This window comes from Hemibagrus wyckioides, linkage group LG09 (genome assembly GCF_019097595.1).
Source record: "Hemibagrus wyckioides isolate EC202008001 linkage group LG09, SWU_Hwy_1.0, whole genome shotgun sequence".
Lineage (NCBI taxonomy): Eukaryota > Metazoa > Chordata > Actinopteri > Siluriformes > Bagridae > Hemibagrus > Hemibagrus wyckioides.
In genome coordinates, this window is record NC_080718.1 from 5,462,986 (window position 1) to 5,490,301 (window position 27,316).

The following is a 27,316-nucleotide window of genomic DNA, read 5'->3' on the forward strand; positions in this document are numbered from 1 at the left end:
ACTTCATCACTCCATCTCTTCAACACTCCATCACTTCTTTACTTTATCACTCCATCACTTCTTTACTTTATCACTCCATCTCTCCATCACTTCTTTACTTTATCACTCCATCACTTCATCACTCCATCTCTTCAACACTCCATCACTTCTTTACTTTATCACTCCATCACTTCTTTACTTTATCACTCCATCTCTTCATCACTTCTTTACTTTATCACTCCATCACTTATTTATCTCTCCATCTCTCTATCACGTCATCACTCCATCTCTCCATCACTTCTTTACTTTATCACTCCATCACTTCATCACTCCATCACTTCAACACTCCATCACTTCTTTACTTTATCACTCCATCACTTCTTTACTTTATCACTCCATCTCTTCATCACTTCTTTACTTTATCACTCCATCACTTATTTATCTCTCCATCTCTCTATCACGTCATCACTCCATCTCTCCATCACTTCTTTACTTTATCACTCCATCACTTCATCACTCCATCTCTCCATCACTTCAACACTCCATCACTTCTTTACTTTATCACTCCATCACTTCTTTACTTTATCACTCCATCTCTTCATCACTTCTTTACTTTATCACTCCATCACTTATTTATCTCTCCATCTCTCTATCATGTCATCTCTCCATCACTTCATCACTTCTTTATTTTATCACACCATCACTTCATCACTTATTTACCATATCCCTCTATCTCTCCATCACTCAATCTCTCCATCAGTTCTTTACACACTGATTTATTCCTAATTGAGTTGAATTACTATCATGTATCAACAACATGTAGAGCAAGTTTTGTGTGTGTGTGTGTGTTACCCCCACCCCCCCACTCTCACCCCCAGTTGCAAATTTTAGAGTATTAGGTATGACATACACGCGTGATCCAACAGGTCTGTGTTAGCTAACTACTTTCCAAAACATTTCAATACACGTGATGCTAACAGCAACAGGTTAGCGTCCTAGCCTAATTAGAAGGCGAGGGAACGGACGGCGGATGTTCTGTGTCCGTGGCGCATGAAAGCGAAGGCTGAGGATCTCGGCACGGTTCTTTGAGCTCGAGCGTACAGAGGTGTGTTAGCGTGTGTAAGCTAAGTGCCTGCACCCAGCAGATGGCCCTCCTACGCACGTGGCAGCCGTCACAGGTGCATCCTGGGCCTCCGCCGCCTCCCCGCGCTCCGTATAATATCACAGCCACAAAGGAGTTTACAAAACACTCCGCTAACTGCCAATTACAGCGAGCAAGCCACCGCCTGCACGGGCGCCTCTCTGCAACTCTCTAAAGGTGCCGTTCCCACGAGTGTGTCATGAATGTTGAATTACTGTGTGTGTGTGTGTATGTGTGTGTGTTTGTGTGTGTGTGTGTGTGTGTGAGAGAGATGTGCAGAATGCTAAGCGAGCATAAGCGGATGTAGACCCACTTTTTTGTCCTTTATTGTCGCATAATGTACGTGAAAAAAAATAAAAGTATATTATTTTAGAAGATTTTAGCACAAACAGTGCGTGGCACGTTCACGTTCACGTTCCCGTTGATCTCTTAGCCGCGGCTAAATGCCAACAGGTTAATTAAATCTCAGACAACGAGCAAAAAACAGCAGTGTGGAGAAACGGAACATGACTCAGAGACGAGACGGAGACGTCCTCAGCTGCTTTCACGCTGATTTTCAGTCAAAGGAATGTTCTTTTCCGATGAGATTTATTAATATCCGTAATGCGGATGAAGATAAAGATTAGCGAGCAATCGCGCGACTGCCGTGGAGTGCGAGAGAGGCGTCACGTCCCATGTTATATAACGTATAAGAATATAATAATAATAAAATATCTATATTCTAAATTAATAACAGGACTCAGCAGTCTGTCCTCCATGTTTTTTTCTCACTCTTGATGCGACTTTTCTTTCTGACTTTAGAAGCTCAGTTCTGAAAAAAAGCATGGTGGTGGTGGCATCATGTACAGAAACACTTCCTGTGGGATTACACGTAACACAAGTGTGTGCGGTCGTGAAAAAAATGTGCGAAAGTTCTTTCTTCAGATCAGAGACGTGTCAGTTTAATCAAACCAAAACAAACAAACAAACAAACAAACAAAAAAGAATAAATAAATACTCATACAGATGTTTACTCATCTTTCCTTTCTATGGAATGTACCTAATACAGCTGTGGCTGATTACTGCAGATAAATCATACTCTGACTTGTTTTGTGGAATGCAAATGTAACAATAAACGGACAAAAAGCAAGCAATGTCTTAATAATAAGAAGAGTTTGTAATCACTGCCGTCACGTAAAAGGGACAAAACACGCGACAGCATGAAGTTCCAGGAAGGTAACGAGCTTCAGGAGAGACAGCTGCTCTCGTCATCACAGTGACCCGGCGTTGATGTTTTCCCTCTGGCAGCATGACACGCCGTGATTTATTCCTCGCTGTGGATTTTTCAGGATTTCTTCACCCCTTTTTTGTGTTTAGTGTCGAAGCAAAAGTTCAGACGAGGATCTACAGAGATGCAGCAACGTCCCGGCTATATAAAAACTTCAGTGTCCCAGATAAACTCCACCCAGGAGAGAGAGAGAGAGAGAGAGAGGGATGAGAGGGAGGGGGGGGAGAGAGAGAGAGAGAGAGAGAGAGAGAGAGAGAGAGAGAGAGAGAGAGAGAGAGAGAGAGGGAGGCTTCATTTGCCTTCATAACAGCGAGCTCTGCTTTCTGCATTTCCACCTCACAGTCCTGACCATCCTCCAAATGACAACAGTGATGATTTACCCATAATCCTCCTCTGAAGGAACAGAGAGGAAGAAATTCCAGTGGATTACGAGCAGGAGAATCCCAACAATGCCGTCGGAATAGCAGGCAGGAAAATCGATTCTGATCCGGAGAAGCTTCTTTTAAAACCAGAACAAACATGAAATACACACGCTGCACTAATTCCTCTTGTGTGTGTGTTTGTGTGTGTGTGTGTGTGTGTGTGAAAGCCTTGTCTAAAAAGCATGCAAAGAGATTCTGTGTTTTAGGGTAAGAGAAGGAATTCAGAACAACATATTCTACGATTCAGCAGAATCAAAGAGAGAGAGAGAGGGAGAGAGAGAGAGAGAGAGCATAAGAGAACAGAGACAGACAGATAAAGAGAGAGAGAAACAGAAACAGAGCAAGACAGAGAGAGAGAGAGAGAGAGAGAGAGAGAGAGACATACGGAGACAGAGAGAGTGGCAGAGAGAAAGACAGAAGGGCTGAAAGACAAAAATATATACGAGAGAGAGAGAGAGAGAGAGAGAGAGAGAGAGAGAGAAAGAGAGAGAGAGAGGTTCAGTACCTGGTAGGAGGACTCCTTTATTTTTTCTGTAGAAGTGATTCCCCGGCCAAATTGGAGGACTGGACAGGCTAAAGAGAGAAAAACAGAAGAGATAAGAATGATATCATTTGTGTGTGTGTGTGTGTGTGTGTGTGTGTGTGTGTGTGGTGTATATGTCTGGCACGACGCAGCCCCGGCTTTAGCAGCACATCATTAAGAAAGCCGCACTTCACCCCAGAAAGCGATACGCGGTGTTTAGACATCATCACAGCGCGAGCTAGTCATTATATTATATTTCGAAAATGGACCCTTAGCGGCGTTAATCATTGCTTTTACGCTGAAATGACAAGGCGGCGATGTGCTGGGCTTCAGGAGTGTGTAAAGCTGCTGCGCAGGGGGACACTCCACACACGGAATAACAGCCTGCACCGGTCACACGGCCGTACAGGTGCGACCCCGGCGCCCGCCACCGCTGACTCCGCCCCCCTGAGCGCGGTCACGCTCACGCTACAGACGTGAACTCATTCTGGGTTTTGAGCTTGAAGTCGATGAGAGAAACGGAGGGATAAAAAGCATTGATTTTTTTTTCTTCACTCCGACAGAAACGAGGTCAGCAGGATTAATGTCTTTGAGAAAGCTACTTTTTTGCCGTCAGGAAAAGATTTTGAGCTGCTGCTGTGATTAGGCTTCATCTACATCCCAGGCTCCTGTGACACAAAGTATGTGCACCCTGACCGTCACGCTCATATGTGCTCCTTCACTGAAGTCTGAATCACACAGGGGTATGCAACATCACTGCACAAAGCTCCTGAGCTCCATGAAGACCTGGTGTGGAGGTGAAGGTTGGAGCGAAGGTCCGGAGTGTCCTGCACAGAGCCCTGACTCGGACTCAACACCTTTGAACTGGAGTCTCCTCAACGGTGGAAATAAGGAAGCTACATTAAATGTAGAATATAAGAAGTGATGAGATGAAGATTTCTTTCTATCACAATATAGAATGCCATGAAAAGGTGACACTGTCATGAGAGCAAAAGTTTGTACACCCCTTTTGCAAGGGTACCGAGCTGGACAATGTAGACGTTCCTTGATTATCACGACAGTATTGGTGATGAAAATGAATCAGTTTTAAGGCTTTATGAAGATAACACACACTCACTGCTTCTCATTTTCCTCTAAAATGTTTAGAATCGTGATCATGTTGCAGCATTTAACTGTTATTTAGTGTACAGTACAGCGTATAGCACCTTTATAACAAGCAAAGACATTTCTGTAACATGAAACACCTTTAAAGAAGGAAAAAAAGGAGAAGATTTTTGTGTGAAGAGATTTGAAAGTGATAATAATGTGTTCCTCTGTGTCTCTCCAGCTTCCCTGATGCCGAACACAGCCGTGCGACGGAACCTGATGATCAGCAACGACGTAAAGAAAAGAACGACACTAAATATCTGACCTCCGACCGCCTCCGCAACTCGGTGTACTCGAGCACAAGTTTAGCAAATGACATCAAATCAAAGATGGCCGCTCACAGCAACAGGAACCAACAGAGTGAAAGTTATTCAGTTTAAATGTGTACGAGTATTTACTTTGTATCAGTTTATATACTGTAGAGACATAACATGGAAGCATCGTTTTATATATATATATATATAAGAAGGATTTCAGAACAACAGATTCTACAATTCAGCAGAATTAGAGAGAGAGAGAGAGGAAGAGAAGAGAAGAGAAGAGAAGAGAAGAGAAGAGAAGAGAAGAGAAGAGAAGAGAAGAGAAGAGAAGAGAAGAGAAGAGAGACAGTAGAGACAGACAGATAAAGAGCGAAAGAAACTGAGTAAAACACAGAGAGAGAGAGACAGATATACAGAGACAGAGAGCAAGACGGATAGAGAGAGCATGAGATAATAGAGACAGTGTCTCTCTCTCTCTGTCTGTCTATTATTTTTGCTTTATCTGTCCTTTCCTCTCTGTCTGTGTGTATATCTGTGCGTGTCTCTCTCTATTACATTATCTATGCCTCTCTCTCTTTCTTTCTCTCTCTCTCTCTCTCTCTCTCTCTCTTTCTGTCTGTCTGTCTGCCCAACTGTTTTTCTCTCCGCAGACATATATACAGCTCTGGAAACAAATAATAGAGCCATGCCCAATATCCAGATGTGAACCTTATTGAAAACCTCTGGAATGTCATCAAGAGAAAGATGGATGGTCACAAACTATCAAGCTTTTTTGCAAAAAGAGTGATATAAAGTTCCCCAACAGCAATGTGAGAAACTGGTGGAGATCATGGAGCCAAAACTCATGCAGATCGGGGTTATTCCACCAAATACTGATTTCTTAATGTTATTTAGCCAAAGCATTAACACAATCTGTTTACAAATGATTTGGATTTTGTTTTATTTGAGTTATTAAAGCTCTGCTAATACTGCATGATCTTGGGTTATTTTGATGTGATGTCATTTCCTTTAAATATTCACTCTAAATAACAATAGTTATATTTTGAATTTAGGAGAAATATTGTCAGCAGTTCACAAAAAATGAAACAAAACTCTTCATCTCACCAATACATGAACCTGGAAGAAAAAAAAACAGAAGAAACTCATTATTTTGCAGTGGTCTCTTATTTTTTTCCAGAGCGGTATGTATATGTATATATATATATATATATTTAAACAGATCCCCCCCTCAATATTGTGTTGGTCCCCTTCCTTTTGCTGCTAAAACAGTCCTGACCCGTCGAGGCATAGACTCCACTAGATCCCTGAAGGTGTGCTGTGGGATCTGGCACCAAGATTTTAGCAGCAGATCCTTTAAGTCCTGTAACTTGTGATGTGGGGCCTCCATGGATCAGACTTGTTTGTCCAGAACATCCCACAGATGCTGGATTAGAATGAGATGTGGGGAATTTGGAGGCCAAGTCAACACCTCAAACTGGTTGTTGTGGTCATCAAACCATTCCTGAACCATTTCTGCTTTATATATATATATATATATACACACACACACACTTGTAGCTCAAATGGACCGAGGTCAAAAATGACATAATTCCCAGTTGTGACCTCCTGCTTCTGAGATAAATCTCTCTCTTGTTCTCTCTCTCTCTCTCTCTCTCTCTCTCTCCCTCTCCCTCTCCTGATATCTGGTTCCCAGCTGAAGCAGCCGGAGCAGATAACGCTCCTCTCAGCGTCGGCTCTGCTCTGTTCTCCTTCTTAATCTTCTTAGAGTATATTAGTTAATTGAGAATTAGAGCAAACAGAGGAAGCAGCAGAGGAGCTTGGCTTTGAGTGTGTTTGTCTACACGCTGCATTTAAACGCCTCGCGTCAGTCTGCTTTCACTTCCTGACTCGAAATCCAAATGGGCCCTCAAACACGCCGCCATCTTCCTGTCACACACCTCGGGTCTGACCCACCACTTCCTAATAATTTACAGAGGGATAATGAAGGCTCTCTGCTGCTTTATGGATACTTTAATTACACTTCGTCAGAACGTCGGGTTCGGATTTCTTTTCTTTCTTCTTCTTCTTCTTTTTTTTTTTTACACCGAGAGTGATTAAAACCAATCTCAGCTTAAGATGAACAACTTCATTAGCATACCGGTCGCCTAGCAACTAAAACATCTCCAACTTTTGCATTCGGTGACTCTTCGCTTCTTGTCCTGGTGTCGTAACTGCTTTATTATTTAGTAGATAAAATTTTGATGATAACATGTATAGTGGATTTATTTATTTTTTTATCTCAAAAGCTTGTGCACTTTCTTGGACACTGACTCACAGACACACTCACTCACACACACACACACACACACACACACACACACACACACACACTCAAAGTTCCAGCCGCTGTGCTGCACATATGCTTCGTATCAGGTTACATCTATGGAATGCGTTGCCATGGATACCGCATGCCTCGTGATAGACGACCGGCCATTTCTCTTCCTTTTTTTTTTTTAATCAGCTGCAAGGACAAAAAAAAATTAACCAGTCTTTTATTTCTCTCGCACTCTTCCATGCGAGGAACATCATAAACGTGAACAGGCTCCCAAATTATTTGGAGCTTGGTTTTTATTTTTTTTTTGACAGTAAAATTTTACACATTTAGAGAGGAGAACAATGGAATGGGTCAGCGATGGAATCTGGGCTCCAGGATATAACAGAGCTGTTGTGTTTAGGGACATGAGACGTGATAAAAGAGTGGTCTTCCAGCCGTCCTGCAGGACCCGAGTCCACTCCAAGTGTAGAACTAGTTAGATGTGAGTAAGAGCCACGTCCCTGTGAGATGAGACACACAGTGATGTTTTCTTTTTTTTTCTCCAGAAGAGCATGCATTCTTCTGCTCTGGGTTTTTGCTTTTTCATCTGAACCACATGTGCCACTGGCAGGAGTCTGGCCGGGTTCTGGGTCGACGCCCCAGCTATTTTTAACTCTCGCCTGTCTGTGCATCGAGTCAGTTAATGCAAACAGCTCAGAAGGAGTCTCCTTATTCCAGCAGGACCGAGGAATTCTGAACAAAAACCTCTTCATTCCATAACCTTCTCATATCCTATTCCCTGCTCCCTCTCTCTTTCTCTCCCTGTCTCTATCTTTCTCTCTCTCTCTATATTTCTTTCTCTCTGTCTCTTGCTCTCTCTCTCTCTGTGTCTCTCGCTCTGTCTCTCACTCTCTCTCTCTGTCTCTTGCTCTCTCACTCTGTCTCTCACTCTCTGTCTCTCTCTCTCTCTCTTTCACTCTCTCCCTCTCTCACTTTACGGCTGTAGTCACAATCCTCTTTAACTAATCTTCAGTTTAATTGGTGCTCCTCCACACTCTCTTTATTTTTTCCCCCTCCTTTTCACCTCTCCTCACTTTTTGTCCTGAGCTGGAGCAGCTTTCTCTTCTGCACACAATGGAGGCGTTCTGGAGGCCGGAGGCTCTGTGGACATGGTGCACAATTAGTGGAAGGAATTTCAGACCAGAATCTCACAGGAGGAAACGACAGAACACCAGAAGTCCAGAATCCGGCGATGCTTTCAGAGCTTAGTTTCAGACTCTGACGCTAGGAGGAGAAAACGCTTACCATCGTGGACGCCTGACATCGAGCTGTTTGACTGAATCCTCAACCGGGGAACCCGGTGTTTTTGTGTGTTGTATGTTCTTTTGTTTTTTTTCTCACACCCCATTTTCCAGCTACATTTGACATCATATTAAAGAGAAATCCAGCATAGAAGCGGTGAAGCGATTGCTGGACTCAAAGTCCCAGAATGCAATGCAGCGGCACGACACGGTCGAGACTCAACTTGGCTAGACAGCGACGTCTGAGTGTTGCTGTTAGCATGAAAGCTCCGAAAGCCGTTCTGTTTCAGCTCCAGCGTACAGACGAGAGACACAGACAGATTAAAGGAATAAAGCACCGCCGCATCACTCTCATTATTCAGATAGAGACGATGAAGCGAGGGCTGAATCCCACTGCATTGTGGGTAACGTAGGAAACCGATATCCAAGATGAAATGAAAGCAACATGGCAGAAACCAAACAAAGTAATGAAATTATAAAAATAAACGTGTAAGTCATTTGGATGGGTTTTCGTTTTTTTCTTGAAGAAGTCTCTAGAAGTTTAAGGAACACCTAAAAGAAAGCAGCTTGCGTCTCGGGGAAGATTCGGGCTTTGTGAAACCAGCTGGAGTATTTTCCATGCGCTGGCTGTTGACAAACATCCAGAAGAACAGAAAAAGCCCCAAAGAACAATAAATCTACAGAGACACGCTTCCACTCGCTCACATTCGGCGCTCACCAGCGCCCACAAAAGAGCCGTTACACTTCTCCTCTCTCTCTAATGTGCCCCCGAGAAGGAATAATATCACACACAAGCAACGGGTTTATCAAAGGAAACAACCGATCCACAGTTTCATTCTGTCAATGCTAAACACTGAAATCCCTATTGATTCCACAGCTATGAAACTAAATACAAAAAAAAACGGTTCTTTTCAGCGGTTACAGCAGCGTGAAATGTGATCGGGGCTGAGAGATCGCAACTAACATGCCTGAGAGCTGAGGTAGGAGCTGTGTCCTTGACGAGGAACATGAGGAAAATGGAAAAGAAATAAAGGAGAGAAGAGAGGGAAAAAGTGAGGAGAGAATAGAATGGGGGGGGTAATAATAAGAAGAAAGGGTTGGCAAAGAGAGAGAGAGAGATGAGAGGATGAGAGAATGGAAAAGGAGAAGAGAAGAGGGGAAGAGAGAGGAGAAGAACAGAGATGGGGGAAACTAAGAAAGAAGAGAAAAATGAGAAGAGGGGGCATGAGAGGAAAGGATGTGAGAATGGAAAAGAGAGAAGAAGAGAAGAGAAGAGAAGAGAAGAGAAGAGAAGAGAAGAGAAGAGAAGAGAAGAGAAGAGAAGAGAAATTAAGAGAAGAGAAGAGAAGAGAAGAGAAATTAAGAGAAGAGAAGAGAAGAGAAGAGAAGAGAAGAGAAGAGAAGAGAAGAGAAGAGAAGAGAAGAGAAGAGAAGAGAGGGGAAGAGAAGAGAAGAGAAATTAAGAGAAGAGAAGAGAAATTAAGAGAAGAGAAGAGAAGAGAAGAGAAGAGAAGAGAAGAGAAGAGAAGAGAAGAGAAGAGAAGAGAAGAGAAGAGAAGAGAAGAGAAGAGAAGAGAAGAGAAGAGAAATTAAGAGAAGAGAAATTAAGAGAAGAGAAGAGAAGAGAAGAGAAGAGAAGAGAAGAGAAGAGAAGAGAAGAGAAGAGAAGAGAAGAGAAATTAAGAGAAGAGAAATTAAGAGAAGAGAAGAGAGAGTCAGAGTTTGGACTGTATGTAAAAGCTCTCTCTCTCTCTCTCTCTCACACACACACACACACACACACACACACAGGGTTTACTCGGTTTATTTCTTCTATCTTTTTGTCTTTTTCTTGCCAGAGGACAGAGAGGACAGTTATGTGAAACACACAGCTCCGTCTCACTGTGTTTTTTTCTTCCTTTCTGCTTTTTCAATTCACAAACTTCCATTTAAAATGAATCTCCTCCAGCTACTGGACCTCCAGTTGTCATCTCGGATAATTCACGCGTGTGTGCGTCTTCCACAAGATGGACAAAGGCAGGTACAGAAAAAAAAAAAACTCCCAAAAATAGGCTGGAAGCCGTGCGCCGTTGCCATGGAGAGTCGCGTGTTGCCAGGGCGATGGCGTATTTCTCTCCCGCGCTAATGGCCTGTCCTTTTGCCAGGCAACAAATAGCCTCGTGATGCAACTGCACCTGTCTCCGCCACGATGTGTTACCATGGAGGCGTGCCTGTTGCCGTGGCGACCATCACGCTCATAACCCTGCAAGGGCAAACGTGTGCGGCAGGACGCGGTGGGCTAGCTGTTTTACCTGCTCTCTCTCTCTCTGTCTCCCTCTCTTTCTCTCTCTCTCTCCCCCAACCCCCTCCACCTCTCTCTCTTTCTCTCTCTCTCTCTGATGCTGTATGGTTAAAGTGTTAAGGAATGTGGATCTGCCTGGGCCTGTCTTACACGTCCTCATTTAATCAATCTCTCTCTCTCTCTCTCTCTCTCTCTCTCTCTCTCTCCCTCTCAGGAGCTGGATCAGTACCCAGTACCCGGGGTGCCACGATGGCTGCCTGCCCAAATCGGAGCACAGAGATGAAACAGCCGGCTTTTCTAATTGCATTTACTCTCCCGTTTCCTCACCCAAACCCTTTGTGATGTTGGCCAGGAGCAGCCGAGGCACGACTGAGAGGAGCAGGAGAAGATAATCATCACCTAGTTGGGTTTTTTTTTCCAGAAAATCAATGAATTAAGTGTACCCATAAACAGATAAAAGCTATGAGGTCACTCTTTCATTAATAACAAACAGCTCTGGGTGGTGAGAGTAACTCTGCTTCAACACACCACACTGGAACTGATTAGTTTCCCAGAACAGCACAACACTGCCTGTGTAAGTGGTTTATAGACTCCTTTAAATTCACTACACTTTTTAACTCATTAAAATATAATAAACATGAAAATATAACCACACTGCCATGACGGCTGTGACGTTTCCCACCATAGATCAGTACCAGGTCAGTACCGGATCAGTATCAGGTCAATATTGTATCTGTAGCAAATCAGTATCAGGTCAGTACCAAATCAGTATCAGGTCAGTACCAAATCAGTATCAGGTCAGTACCAAATCAGTAGCAGGTCAGTACTGGATCAATGGCAGCTCAGTATCAAGTAAGTACCAGATCAGTAACAGATCAGTATCATGTCAGTACCAGTTCAGTATAAGGTCAGTATCAGGTCAGTACTGGATCTGTAGCAGATCAATATTGTTTCAGTATCAATTTAGGATCAGGTCAGTAGGGGATCACTCTCAGGTCAGTACTAGTTCAGTATCAGGTTAGTAACAGATCAGTATTAGGTCAGTACCAGATCAGTATCAGGTCAGTACCAGATCAGTATCAGGTCAGTAAAGGATTGGTATTAGGTCAGTATAAGTTCAGTAGCAGGACAGTACCGGTTCAGTATAAGGTCAGCACCAGGTCTCTACTGGATCTGTAGCACATCAGTACCAGATCAGTATCAGGTCAGTACCAGATCAGTATCAGGTCAGTACTGGATCAGTATCAGGTCAGTGCTGGATAAGTATTGGTTCAGTTACAGGTCAGTACTGGTTCAGTATAAGGTCAGTATCAGGTCAGTACCGGATCAGTATCAGGTCAGTACCGGTTCAGTATAAGGTCAGTATAAGGTCAGTACCGGATCAGTATCAGGTCGATACCAGTTCAGTATAAGGTCAGTATCAAGTCAGTACTGGTTCAGTGTAAGGTCAGTATCAGGTCAGTACCAGATCAGAATCAGGTCAGTACTAGTTCAGTATCAGGTTAGTAACGGATCAGTATTAGGTCAGTACCAGATCAGTATTAGGTCAGTACCAGATCAGTATCAGGTCAGTAAAGGATTGGTATTAGGTCAGTATAAGTTCAGTAGCAGGACAGTACCGGTTCAGTATAAGGTCAGCACCAGGTCTCTACTGGATCTGTAGCACATCAGTACCAGATCAGTATCAGGTCAGTACCAGATCAGTATCAGGTCAGTACTGGATCAGTATCAGGTCAGTACCACATCAGTATCAGGTCAGTGCTGGATAAGTATTGGTTCAGTATCAGGTCAGTACTGGTTCAGTATAAGGTCAGTATCAGGTCAGTACCGGATCGGTATCAGGTCAGAACCGGTTCAGTATAAGGTCAGAATCAGGTCAGTACCACATCAGTATCAGGTCAGTACCGGATAGGAATCAGGTCAGTACCGGATCAGTAGCAGCTGGTATTCTGATATTGGTATTGTTTAATCCTAAGGAAAACAGCATCAGTGTATCATTAGCAGTGCAATTTTATCAGTGAATAAATAAAAAAGTAATAATAATAATCCAAGGTCCGTTTAAAGCTGATGGAGAAGAGTAAAGAGTGAGTGTGTGACTCAGCTGATTTGTGTGGAACGCTATAAAAAGCTCCATTCTGCTTCCTGAGAGCCGCAGTGGCCAGATAAACACTTTATTACACGCTGCTACATGCCGCTCCGCCATCTGGCCTGAGAGCAGGAGAGGAAGCCGAGACCCTGTGTGTCCTCCTCACACAGGCGTACACACACTCACACACACACACACACACATACTCACACACACACTCACTCACACACACACACAATGTAATCATATGACCATGTTAGACAAACACAGACCTGATCACAAAGACAAGCGCACTTCAAACATCCGGAAAAATTAAGGACTATAGAACTCAACCTCTCACAGCGTGCTCTTATTTCATACAAGAGTCTAAATATATAGAGTCACTTCTTTTTCTGGAGTCTTAATGACCACTCTCACACACACACACACACACACACACTCCATCTCTCTGGCTTATTATCGTGGAAATCTATAATGAACGTTCATGAGATAAGACTTGGAGGTCGTGTCAGCATCACGTTATCTTCAGGAATCTGCAGGAACCTTGACGAGAAAATAAATCTTACGACGCAGCGCTCTGTGCTGCAGAATTAGGCAAGGAACTGTCTAAAACCTGCAAGAGTCTGCCTAGGTAGTGGCTTTTTAGTAGTCGACCTCATTCGGTGCGGTTTTGTCGGATCGTGGGGAGTTTTTCTGCAGCCGTTTTTTTTTTTTTTATAACGCTGAATAATAAAAAAGTGGAGCAGAATAAAAGCAGCTGAAGTGAAAAGAAACACAAATCACATAACAGCTGAAACTCCTCTTTCTCCATCCAACCTCCATTTCTCCATCCTGTCCTGTCCATCCATCCTGTGTTTATCCTTTTTACAAACTCTTTTCCTTTCCCAGACTGTCCACTACTTCACGCAAGAAGGTTTAGCTTCATTCCTGACTTTTTATTTCAACGCTTAGTAATGAAGGTGTTATGGTCTGACTCTTTTCCATCACAGTATGATTACTTAGATTAAAATAAACCATGGTATTTAATAAGCGCTTTTAAAAGCACACAAGGCACAGGTGAGAATTAAAGAAGAATATTATTTTGTACATCTTCCTTGTAAAGTCACTCATCCATGACAAAAAAAATCTTATCTTAAAAAGATAAGATTTCACAATGAACACATTCTCCCCACACACACACACACACAAATCCATACACATGACACAAACTTCATTTTAATACAAACTGTGTGTATTCTCAGTGCTCGCTGTAGGGGGCGTGGCCATATATCTTACACTTGAGCATTAATAGGTCACATGACCATAACATATAAGTAGACTGGAAGTGTCTCTTCTTTGTCATGTCCTTTTAGATGTGAAGAGTTCGATGAGCCCCGGGTTGACCCGTTGGCCCTCAGGGGCCCGAGATACGGACCCCGAAAGCAGGCTGGCTTAGATGCCCAATGCCCGGTGGGATTTGCTGCCTCACCTGCACTCTGATTCTCCCGATTCCGGAGCTCGTGTTCGGAGGCCTGTGGCTCACGAACCGGCGGTTTGAATCACGTCAGATATCTGCCCAAAATCTCTGCACCTTAGGCGCTCTTAGCTCAGCCGCCGCTTCCCCCTCGCCCACTCCCCGGTTCTCACGGCTCTGGAGGCTCTGTATATTTTCTTCAGGTTATAAACTTGCACTCGGTTTCGATTTGGTTTTGTACAAAATGAGAGAAACGAAGAGCGATTCCTGGAACATCTTCATATTGAAGAAAACCTATTTTCTGACCAGTGTGCACAACTTGTTCTTTCAGCTGCTCCCTGTTTGGGGTCACCACAGTGGATCATTTGTCCACAAGTATCAATTTTGGCACAGGTTTTACGCCGGATGCCCTTCCTGACGCAACCCTCCCATTTTATCCCAGGCTTGGTACCGGCACTGAGAGTTAACTCTTCAGTGGCTGGGTTAGAATCCTGCCTGGACCGAGGCAATGAGAGCGTCAGATCCTGCCTCTGGACCACCAGGAGGCATTTTCTGACCAATGGGCACTCAGACGAGGCTAAAATCAATAAACAATCTTTTGTTCATGTTATCTTCTCTATCTCTCCATACACAGGTCATGACGTTGTTTTTGAGGCGCAGGACATGACAGGTTATGACGTATCAACATGATGAGCATTCTCATAAACATCTTTGGAAATATTTACAAAAATGATGTTACGTAAATACCTCGACGGCTATGAGTTGAACTGGACAGAAATGGACACGCTGTAGGATTTACAGTAAAACAATTACTCCGTCTTGCACATTCGAGTAGGTTGGAGCTTGCAGACACGTTCGCTCAATCTAAATGAAATGAAGCGGCTCAGAAACCCGGCGCCGGACACGTCTCTCTGAGATCCGTTCAGCCTTTGCACATGCCGCCGCTAACAGAACCTGTTAGCACACCTGAGTGAGTGGGTGAGAGAGAGAGAGAGAGAGAGAGAGAGAGAGGTGTGTGTAAGGATCGATATCTCTGGCAAGGCACTTGCTTACCTTTGATATGCCTGAGGAGAGGTGGGAGGCGTGGTGAACACTTGGGAGTAGGGATGATAAGGCGTCTTCTTCAGCGCCTGGATGAGATTGTGTCTGTATTCCGGGTCTATGCACCACAGGGAACCCTTCCCGATACTCTGCACAGAGGAAGACAGAACAGTTCAAACACTATCCATCAGTACAAACTTACCACTACAGGCAGGAGCCTGTAACGAGACTACAGACTCGTGAGGAGAGGAATTCCTGGTCAAGCTTTCCTCTACCATAAACCTGAAAATGTCTAAAGCACTTATGGAAATCAAGTGTGTGAGGTCTGAAAATCATCAGATGGGTCAGCGGCAATGAGCAGCCAATCAGAAGCATGATCTTAGGAAGCACTATGTCCACATTCTATAAGTGATATCTCCTTCTCGAACAACAGCAACCAGAGCTAATAAGACAGATGTGAATAACGACAGGATAACATGAGCCCCGCTAACAGAGAAACGCTACTCTGCCCGATATACAAATAAAATTGTGACCTTTAACATTCATAAGCTGTTACAGTCCGTAAACATCTCCAGATGTGAAAACAGATTTCTTTTCCAAATCCGATTCCATTTGTTGCAGGATCTGATACCCGATCTATCATTTGATGCTGATACTGACACCTGATCAGCGCCAGGTCCACTACTGACCATTTCAGTTTGTGTGAGGAAGCTGATGCGATACAGCTTGTGTTCTGTGGTGCAGCGACTAGCTGATGGTCATTATCACGGCTAATGCAGTGTGAACTCCAGAAGAAAAAAAACACACTATCAGGTAGAATGTGCTGAGTGCAGCTGAATAATCCAACATCTCTTCACTCGAGTGTGTGAGACAGAGAGACTGACAGACAGAGAGACTGACAGACAGAGATACACAGTGACATACAGACAGACAGACAGACAGAGATACACAGTGACATACAGACAGACAGAGACAGAGAAACTGACTGAGAGACTTACAGACAGACTGACGGAAGAGACTGACAGACAGACTGACTGAGAGACTGACAGACAGACTGACAGAGATACACAGTGACATACAGACAGACAGAGACAGAGAGACTGACAGACAGGCAGAGATACACAGTGACATACAGACAGACAGACAGACAGACAGAGAGACAGCGATAGGCAGAGTGACAGACAGACAAACAGAGAGACTGACAGACAGACAAACAGATATACACAGTGACATACAACAGACAGACTGACAGACAGAGCAACACAGTGGCATACAGACAGACAGGTAGACTGACAGAGATACACAGTGACATACAGACAGATAGAAAGACAGACAGACAGGTAGACTGACAGAGATACACAGTGACATACAGACAGATAGAAAGACAGACAGACAGAGAGACTGACAGACAGATAAACAGAGATACAGAAAAACTGACAGACAGACAAACAGACAGACAGAAATACACAGTGGCAGTCAGACAGACAGACATTCTAAAAAAGGGACAGTCAGAGAGGCAGACTAACAGGCAGATAGACAAATAGAGAGACAGAGATAGAGAGAGGCAGTCAGACTGATAAACAGAGATGCAGACAGACAGAGAGACAGTCTGAAAGACAGATTGTCAGACAGTCAGACAGAAAGACAGCCAAACAGAGAGACAGTCAGAGAGACAGACAGAGAGTCAGGCAGAAACACAGACGGACAGACAAGCAGAAATACACAGTGACTGTCACACAGGCAGACATTCTGAAAGAGAGACAGTCAGAGAGGCAGACTGACAGACAGACAGATAAACAACAGAGAAACAGTGATATAGAGAGACAGTCAGACAGACAGACAGAGAAACAGAGAGACGGACAGACAAACAGACAGACATTCAGGTAGACACACAGGCAAACAGATGGACAGACAAGCAGAGAGACTGTCTCTCCGTGTCTCTGTCTGTCTGTCTCTCGGACTGTCTCTCTCTATCACTGTATCTCTATCTGACTGTCAGACAGGCAGACAGTCAGAAAGACAGACAGTCAAACATGTAGACAGACAGACAGAGAGAGAGACAGTCAGTCAGACAGACAGCACTTAGCCTGTCACGCAACACAGACTGTCGGCAGTGAATCAGAGAAATGTGAAATAACCTATCAAACATGGCAAAGCGGCTAATGGTTTGCGCTAGAGGAGAGTTCAGGATGATTCGGCTTCATACGTCCCTGAGCACCGAGAGAAAAAGAAAAAGGAAATGAGTTTCCTGTCACTGACCCAACCTTAACCTCTGACCTGGAGATGAAACGACAAAATACACAACACAATAACCAAATATCAGCTCAGTGTATAAAGCAGCACATGCTAAAGAGACTGGTGTGTGTGTGTGCGTGTGTGTGTGTGTGCGTGTATGCACAGAGCCTTTTTAACACACTCAGCGCTTTCTAAAAGCAGTCAGAGACGACGCTCCGGAGATTCTGCAGATCTGATCTGAGATGAAGGAACGGTGTAAAGCGCAGCTATAATGAAGACCCTGAGCAGAGGAGGCTGGGAAACGGCTGGCGTTTTATAGATCGTCTGGAAAATGGTCAGGTGTCGATCGTGTTTGCATGCGGATGAGGTCACGGCAGGATTATGACGTCACCTGAAGACCTGAAGACGTCTGATGGTGCAGGTTCAGGGTCAGAATTGCTGTCAGAGATTTCCCAAGGCTATATGCAAGCACCCTAAAAAACCTGTGTTTAATAAAACATGTTTAAAATGAATACAGAGATTTAAGGCTACAGAGAGAGAGAAAAAATTAGACTCCATGATAAGGCTAGACAGCACTTAATATTCCATCTATGGACGAGGAAAAAGTGTTTAGCGAAAGAGTCCCATTTCCATCTGAGGCGGTAAAAGCCTGTATTTTTAGGTCAAACTCACACTGTCTGCCTAATTAAGCTGTCAACTTCCCATCAGCGTCTTTAAACCATATCTGCGCTTAATGCAGGAGCACGAGACACCATGAAATCCAATCCGGAAACATGTTAGATGGATAAATCGGAGTATGAAAACATTCCGACGGAGCAAAACAGCCAGGGAATAAAATCGTATAAATATCGAAATTAACAACAAAGGATGGAAAAGGAAGCAGTCTGAAGTTTAAAAAGAAGAAGGAGAAGAAAGGTGGAGTGACCGAGTCTGTAGAAAAATCCGGAGCACTGGACACGCTTCTTCTTTATCTCTGGATGAAAATCGTGCAGATTAAACAAAGACAATCAATTCTAATTACAGAAGGATCATAAATCCAGAGGCTGGGGAGGGGTGTGGGGGAAAAGAAAGAAAGGAAGGAAGAAAGAAAGAAAGATTTCTTTTTCATTGCTGGGTTTCTTGAACGATTGGATTCAACCAATAAAACATCAATTAGTTATCTGTTAAAATCTGTGTGTTTGTGTGTGTATGTGTGTGTGTGTAGAAAGAAATAGAAAAAGGAAAGGAAAGAGGAAAGAAAAACCCAGAAGCAAGGACACAGGCGTCCCAGGAGCGTATGATATTACAGACATCCGAAGCGTCGGATTATTCATATTTGCCTCCCACAGACGAGGCTGCGCTGGTCTAAATTTCCAAATGTTCAGTAATCAGGAAAAATCAATAGGTTTTAGAGCACTTTCCCTCTTATTTATTTTCATCTCCTGACAGCTGCTGTGTGGGTCTGAAGGCCAGCTCAATGGCACAAGTCAATAGAGTCTCCAATCAGGGAGGAAAGAAAAGACAGAAGAGAAAAAGAGAGAGAGAGAGAGAGAGAGAGAGAGAGAGAGAGGAATACATGGATTACACTGGTTTCCTAGGCAACAGGCAATGGAGGAGTGTATAAAGGCTGTTTGATAGTCTTGGCAGAAGGATGGTTCATTCCGGAGCTCAGAAGATGCCGGACTTCATCATAACCGACGCGGCTAATCCTGTCACGCTAGGTTTTTATGAGCGTCTGAAAAGAAGACTTTGCAGTCCTGTAATTATTCTTTTATTTCGCTGTATTCAGCGATTAGAAAAGAGGAAAAGAAGTAAAGAAGGCAGTGGCGACGATGCTGTGCCACTGCGCTTTGCCGCCCTCGGCGGTCAGCGATCCATCAGATCAATTGGACAGAGCGCTGATTCCCTAAATTAAGTTCATTACAGCTTCCTTGGAAAAGCAATCTATAAGCGCGCGGTAGAGTCGTCCGACCACGCGGGGATAAATCACGTGCTCTGAAATAACACCACACCGCGTTTCTATAAAGCCCCCTGGTCATCAAGAGCTAATGACTAGCCGGATCAAGTCGTCTGGCTCGTCTCTGTCGCGAAATGGCACCACAGAGTAAAAGGTGACCTTGTACACGGATCAGCAAGGTCACACGCTCCAGCCCTGAGCTCGGGGTCAGAGGCGCTGGAGTTCGGAGATAACACACCGAGTCTGGCGTTTACGCTTTTCCATCAGTCCTATTCCAGGGTTTAAATTTCAGCTTGATCGAGTCGTCTGTGTTTGAGATTAAATCTGACTCTAAACAGCAGATGATTTGTATTTTCAATTTCAAAAAAATTGCGTCCAGCATCGGTCTACATCCTCAGAGCAGGAAATCCGAATAATTCTGAAATCTTGGTACACAAAAGTAAGCTTGTCTTTAGCTAGGATTCAAACTGGCTGTGTTTGTCTGTGATTTGCCATTTAACTCCAAAGGAAAAGAAAAAAAAAGATAGAAACTATTGTTGAAGATTGTTGAGAGTTGATAACTTTAATATTTATTAAGTGATACTCTTTAATCCAGCGCTACTGAGAGATGGATGTGATGAGCTAATGAATGATGGTGAATAAAGAAGTCTGTGACATATGACATCACGATGTCCAGGACGCTGCGTGTAAGAAGCTCAGAATGAACTAAAACTCTGAGCTCTGGACGGTGCGACTCTGCCCTGGTCGCAGGTGTGAGCTCATCAAGGCAGATGATTCGGATGAGTTCATCACTGTGGCACAACGACAGGCGAGAGGTGTGTGTCGCTTCATTTGATCAGACCATAAAATGGCGACGTAGAAAAGAGCGAGGAATTAAAAAAACGCTGGTATTTAATTACATGCAGAATGTAATCTTAATTAAAGAGGATTCCCCTTCTGTGCGGGGACACGAAAGAGAGCGATGACATGATAAGCGGAGACAAGGCCTGTGCCGGAAGGACGCCCGGGACAGAGTATGAGTCAGTCAGAGTGTGTGTGTGTGTGTGCATGCCTGTAACACAGGGCAGCCAGATAGAGTCCTGCTGAGATGCAGTCCCTCTAAATCACACACTCACAAGCCTCCATGGTCTCGCTTGGCGTGCATGAACCATGTTTGTTCTGACACACTCGCCGCATGCTGCGATTATACCCAAGCAATATGGCCTCCCCCACGAGCTCAGCATACGGCCCGGAGCCACGAGGAGCCGCTTCCTCCATCGCGTTTCTGACTCAACTCTATCAGACGCAGGTTTCCCTGACTCGTGACTTCACGTGGGGGGAAATATAGAATTACATACGTCTGATTCGTTCCTGTTTTAGTTTTAAACCCACAGACAAAAATATCATGGAAGACGTGTAGGGTAACCCGGGCGACCTCGTCATTGCATAACACTCGGGCTTATTCCAGCACGCGCGTGTGTGTGTGTGTGTGTGTGTGGGTGCAGCAGTAATAATGCTGAGTACAGGGTCTGTGAAAGCCCAGCCTAATGACACACCAGCGCTGGTTCTGCTGAGCTAATGTGCTCCCAATCCCCATGACAAGCGATAAAAATAAAGCAGAGGCGCTGGAGGTGCAGAGGCAGCGAGCCCTGGTCACTTCCGCTCCCCAAAATACACACATTATTTATAAAACACAATATATCTATAAACGTCTCTGTGCCGCACATGGTAAGACTTTTATAGTTTCCTGTTTAAAGTTTAAAATTAGACGTACTCTAAAACTGAAGTGCGGGAACATTTCCTTTAAAGAAGATATCCTTTGATGAACGGAGCTGGAATCATCAGTATGCTGAAGAATTATTACTCTAACCCCTAACCTTATTTATTTATTTATTTATTTATTTATTTTAAAAGATCCACTCAGGATCTTTTATTTTCTAAACATAACTCAACTATTAATACTTTTTATTTACATTTCCACACTAATATATCATCAGTGAGTGAAGCCACTGAGATTTTTCTTGCTAGTTTTGATTGAGAGTTACTAATTAAGTTACTAATAAAGAGTTATTAATTGAGTTATTAATTGTTTAGTTATTGATTGAGAGGTATTAATATTTTTAGTTATTGACTGAGAGTTGTTAATTGAGATTTTTTGATTGAGAGTCATAATTGAGCATCATTAATTGAGATTTATTAATTGAGATTTATTGATTGAGATTTATTTAATGAGATTTACTGATTGAGTTTTTAATTGTTTAGTTATTGATGGAGAGGTATTACTTTTAGTTATTAATTGAGAGTTAATGGTTGATATTTATTAATTTAGCATTATTAATTAAGAGCTATTAACTGAGATTCTTTGATTGAGAATTATTAATTGGGAGATACACTACCAGTCAAACATTTGGACACACCTTTTAATTCAATGTTTTTTTGTTTAGGGATTTATTTTCTACATTCTAGAACAATCCTGGAGATTTCAAAACTATGAAATAACACACATGGACTTCAGTAATCCATATGTAATGACAACAAAAAACAGTCAGTTGTTATTTTAAGACACGAAGGTCAGGTGTTCTGGAATAGTTCTTGCAAGAACAGTATTGTCAAGTGCATTTGCAGAACCCATCAAGCACCATGATGAAACTGGCTCACATGAAGACCATCCCAGTAAAGCAAGACCAAAACTGACCTCTGCTGCAGAGGAGAAGTTCATTTAGAGTGACCAGCCTCAGAAATCACCAATTAACAGCACCTCAGATTAGAGGCGTTATGAAGGCTTTACAGAGCATCAGTAGCAGACATATCTCAATATCAACTGTTCAAACGACATTATTGTGGATTTCGGCCGCCTTCAGCATTGTTTTACAATGTAGAAAGAAATAAACATCAACAAGACCATGGAATTAGAAGGTGTGTCCAAACTTTTCACTGGTAGTGTATATTAATTGGGAGTTATTAATTGGGAGTTATTAATTGGGAGTTATTGATTGGTCTGAGTCTGAGTTTCAGTTGAAACCAAACAGAAGAATAACTATTAGAAAGTTGTGATGGATATAATAACTCCTTTTGCAGATGACTTGCACCACTATAACAAAATAAAATAAAAAATAAATAATCCCAGATCCCAGAGCTTTAACCCATGACTGAAAATAATTTTTTCGACAGCTTTAAACATTTCTCGTTACAGGATTATCCAGTGCTTCATTTCAGATCTGTCTCTAAACTCCTGTTAGTTAAACTGGGACCTGTGGGATTCTCAGCACACACACACACACACACACACACACAGTGACAGCAGTGTATTCAGAACCGATATTCACAGGCGTCACTGTGTCACTGACAGGCTTCTCCTCAGATGAGTCGAGTCATCTCTGTAATTGTTCGATTGTACATTCCATCTCCCCGGGATTAGCTGTCATTTTCTCTTCATCGCTATCCTGACTGTCTAAACTGCGCTGTCCTGAGGAATGCTTTCTGATTGGCTCGCACTGCTGGACTGTGCAGTGGAATAAACCGGAGACCACGTGGATTTAAAACATCTTGTAAGTCTCAATATCTTAACAAAAAATTTAAAAAATGAATGCCCCCCCCCCTTACTGAACATATAACGAATTTAGGATGAAGCTATCGAGTTACAAATGAGACATTTCCTCTTACATGATAAACACAAAGTCTTTTATTTCTTCTATCACGCAACAATGTGCTACAAAAATGTTGACAAAAAAAGTTGTTCCCTCACCAGTCTCTTTCATTCCTCTCTCAGCGTGTCGTGAGAAAACTTTAGAAAACGTTCCTCTGACACTGGAGACTCCTTCAGTCTTATAACTGTTCATATAACTTCACCGCGTCAAAGATCACACGTCCGTTCACATGACGTTTCCGCCGTACAGCTCCCTGTGACAGAGCTGTTGCCATGGTAACATCCTAAACTGTGTGATTAATCGTTAATCAACGCCTTCTGACCAATCAGGATCCAGAATTCATCAGCGCTATGGTGTAACATCAGTATTATATGATATATCTGCGTATAATTAAGAAGTTTTCACTTTTTCGTGTGAAAGCCTTGATAAAAGTGAAAGCTCGGGTCAGCGCAGATTAATGACGCTTCTTTTCAAGTGATGAAAATATTCTGGTATAAAATTCTGTCTGTGTGACACACCTTTAATTACTGTCGGAGGACAAAGTGTAAACAATATCACTGACTGCTTCTGGCTCATCAAATTTTCTATAAGACCAGGCCTTAGGTTAGGTTTAGTTCTTCTTCTAAACCTAACAGCATTCACACTCGCACTCGTAACAGGAGCAGAGAGAGCTTTTTATTTTCTCCCAAAGTAAAACAGGCTTTATTAGCCCCGGCTCGGTGACTCAGAGCACCACTCACTCGCCCCCCCGCTCCGAGACGTTATGTACACAAATGCTGAAACATACACACACAAACACACAAACACACACACACACACACAGACACACACACACAGGGTGAGGTTTTGGGCTGAATTTGAGCCGAAGCAGTGAAACAGGAAGTGGAGGGAAGCTGCTGACACACAGAGACGGAGGAGAAGAAAGCAGAGTGCTGTATTGATCAGGTCAGGGTGCAGAGTCAGCACCTTCGGTCTCACCGACTCACACTAACCGGCTGGAACCGGACAACCGGGGTACACGTGGGGGGTGGGGGTGAGGAGTTTGCCTCACTTTTACTTTCACTTTTTAACATCTGTCCATCTGCATCACAACAGCTGGATAACTGACACAATAATGAGCAGCTGGGCTTTATCTATCTCAAATCACCATAGAGAGAGAGAGAGAGAGAGAGAGAGAGAGAGAGAGAGAGAGAGAGAGAGAAGAGACTTGGTGAGAGAGAGAGAGAGAGAGAGAGAGAGAGAGAGAGAGAGAGAGAGAGAGAGAGAGAGAGAGAGAGAGAGAGAGAAGAGACTTGGTGAGAGAGAGAGAGAGAGAGAGAGAGAGAGAAGAGACTTGGTGAGAGAGAGAGAGAGAGAGAGAGAGAGAGAGAAGAGACTTGGTGAGAGAGAGAGAGAGAGAGAGAGAGAGAGAGAGAAGAGACTTGGTGAGAGAGAGAGAGAGAGAGAGAGAGAGAGAGAGAGAAGAGACTTGGTGAGAGAGAGAGAGAGAGAGAGTCTGGGAGTGCACAGACCTTTTTTCCTCCATTATGTCGAACACGCACCTCTTTAAATAATTCAGCAGAAGTGAAGAGAGCGCTGTAGCTGACAAGCAGCGAGTCAACAGCGCAGGTGAATCTGCGAGCTCGCGTTTTTCCGTCCGCACCGCCGCCAAGCCTCTACCTGCGCTCTCACATAACCTCTGTTACCGTGGCAACCGGAACAACAGGGGGAACCGTACATTAATCACACAGGTTGTCAGAGGCCGCAGCATAACACAGACACACAGACACACACACAGCATTGCCTGCAGGTGAGTTTGTCTTTGCGAGGGTCTGATCCGCCCTTAAACACCAGTGTGCCAAGTTCACAGCGTGTGTTCATAACACAGCCATGGAAACACGCGACAGCGGCCAGAGCATCACACACACCGCGTACCAGCACGTGACGCAACACGGACAGCGTCCGGATGAAACGTGAACGGCAAAAAAAATGGTGGCAAACACCCATGAAAGACTGGGAAAGATGAAAAAGGTGGCGTATCTCTCAATCCCGTCTCATCTCGGAGGAAACTAATTAGGCGCCGTTCCTCGGCAAACCCTGGAGACCTGCGCCGCCGTCGAATGTTTACTTATTTACTCTTTTATTTTGCTTCTTTAATTTGCCTCTTGCTGCTTCAATATGGAGCGCGGCGCATGAATACATAACACATCCGCCGTGGATGTGGAATTAAAACCGATTTAGTCTGGTGCGTTAATTAAGTAGGCCAATGAGGCCGTGCAAATAAAACACAGTGCTCGAAGTGCATGGGCATATAGACGTGACCTCCTAAATGTTTTAAATATTCTTTTTGTTTGTACTGCGACACGATGATACACAGCAGCTGCATCGTCGTTAGAGCGCTCAGGGTTAATTCCGCTGGTGGTGTTTACACCGCCTTGACACCAAAAGTGACAAAATTCCAATCCATAATTAATGAACATGAAGTTATTCCATAAGACCAAATAACCAATCAGCAGAGAACAGGCCTGTTAGCTCCGCCCCAAAACCACCATTCCAACCCGTCAGTGCCGATTCGAACCGTACGTTCAGAACAATTCCCAGATCCGGAAGTTGGGATACTTTGTGCAGAGAGAAAAAGGAAATGAGTCGGAGCGAGGCGAGGCGAGGTACAGAGTGAGGAACGCGGCGTTATATAAATGACTCTTATTGTGAATGACGTGTCTGAAGTGGTTTATATCTAATCAGTCAAAAGGCAGGTACCGATATCAGCTCAGAGACACGGACACAAAGCACACCCCTGATCCTCGACAGATTAAAAAAATAAATAAAAGGAATAATGAGGAGTGTGAGAATGATTTATAAAAAAAAATAAACAAATGCTTAAAAAAAAAAAGAAATATGAACAGATGCAAAAAAATTTCCTAAAGATCCTTAAGAACAAAAACTGACCCTAAAAAATGGACAAAGATCATATGTTTTCAATTAGTAATAAAAATTAGAAGAAAAAAATGCAGATCCTAAAAATTAAAAGGAATAAACAGACATGGATCCACACAGGGGAAAAAAAAAATGGTTACAAAAAATTAACAAAACTAATGAACATAAAAAATTAAAAAATAACACAGACCATGCTAAAGTGTTTTTAAAAATTAATGAATGAATAAATAAATAAATAAATAAATAAATAAATAAATAAAATATGAAATTAAAAAAATGAAAAATTCAAAAATAAAAAAAGATCCACAGATCCTAAAAACTAAAAATGAATAAACAGACATGGATCACTAAAACATGGATGCATAGGACAAAAAAATTAACAAAATGAACACAGACCGTGTTTAAAAAAAATAAATAATAAATAAATAATAAAAATAACAAAAGATCCACAGATCCTAAAAAAAGACAATAGTTTTTTTATCTCTCACACAATCACCACTGCAGCCTGAAGTAAGTGTGTGTGTGTGTGTGTGTATGTGTGTGTAGAGCAGTGAGAGAGTTACCAGAATGACACAGATCGTGCGTGATGTGGTGTGTGTGTGTGTGTGTGTATGTGAGATGGGTGAGGGGCTGAGGCGTCCAGCCCACCCAGCTGCCTTAACATGACTGCTCCATTACCACTGGATTAGCACTCCAAACACACACACACACACACACACGCATGCACACACACACGCACGAACATGCACGAGTACACTCGCAGCAGTTTCTCTGTTGCTACAGCAACAGCTTACTTTCCATGTCAACTCCAAAGCTGTTTCTATGGCGACGCATACACAAAAAAAAATCTTTGCGCCACAGCCGCAGACCAGATGGCAGTGTGAGAGTCACGCGGATCGGCTTTACTGTTCCGACTGGCAAACACACACACACACACACACAGTATAGACACATGCTGATCTGATCACATTTTCACACTGGTGTCTGTTTTGTTTGGGTTTAAGTCAAATTTTTCTCCTTGCCTGTGCAGATGTGGGTGGAGCTACGCAACAGGGGGCGTGACGTTTCGCAATCATTTGGACGGTCTGCCATTTTGGACGGAGTCTGCGCTGAGAGGGGTGTGTCTGTGAGAGTTTCAAGCACAGAGCCTCATATAATTAACAAAACTAATCAAAATACCATCCTTAATAAACTGACCACTAGAGAATCGGCTGAGAAACATCCAGACCATGAGCTAAACTTTTTGGAGAAAAAAAACAAAATGTTGACAGTTTCATAAAAAATGTGTGATCTAATCACTGAAAGAACTTTCCACATTAGGGAAAAGGTCATTATTCCATTTTATCCAGCGGAACAGCATGATAGATGCTTAGAAGTCTTAAAGTTTTGTTGTTCAAAGGGAAAAAAACA

General features: G+C 43.2%; 1 protein-coding gene across 3 annotated transcripts in view; it reads right to left on the reverse strand.

Moving 5' to 3' along the window:
* foxn3 (forkhead box N3) overlaps window positions 1–27,316 on the reverse strand; it is an 83,888-nt gene that overhangs the window by 28,582 nt on the left and 27,990 nt on the right. For all 3 annotated transcript variants that reach the window (XM_058398224.1, XM_058398226.1, XM_058398225.1), the window contains exons 3-4: window positions 15,206–15,342; window positions 3,315–3,382 (exon numbers count right to left, since the gene is read on the reverse strand). In XM_058398224.1, coding sequence (XP_058254207.1) covers window positions 3,315–3,382; window positions 15,206–15,342 — 205 coding nt within the window. The remainder of the gene's footprint in view (window positions 1–3,314; window positions 3,383–15,205; window positions 15,343–27,316) is intronic.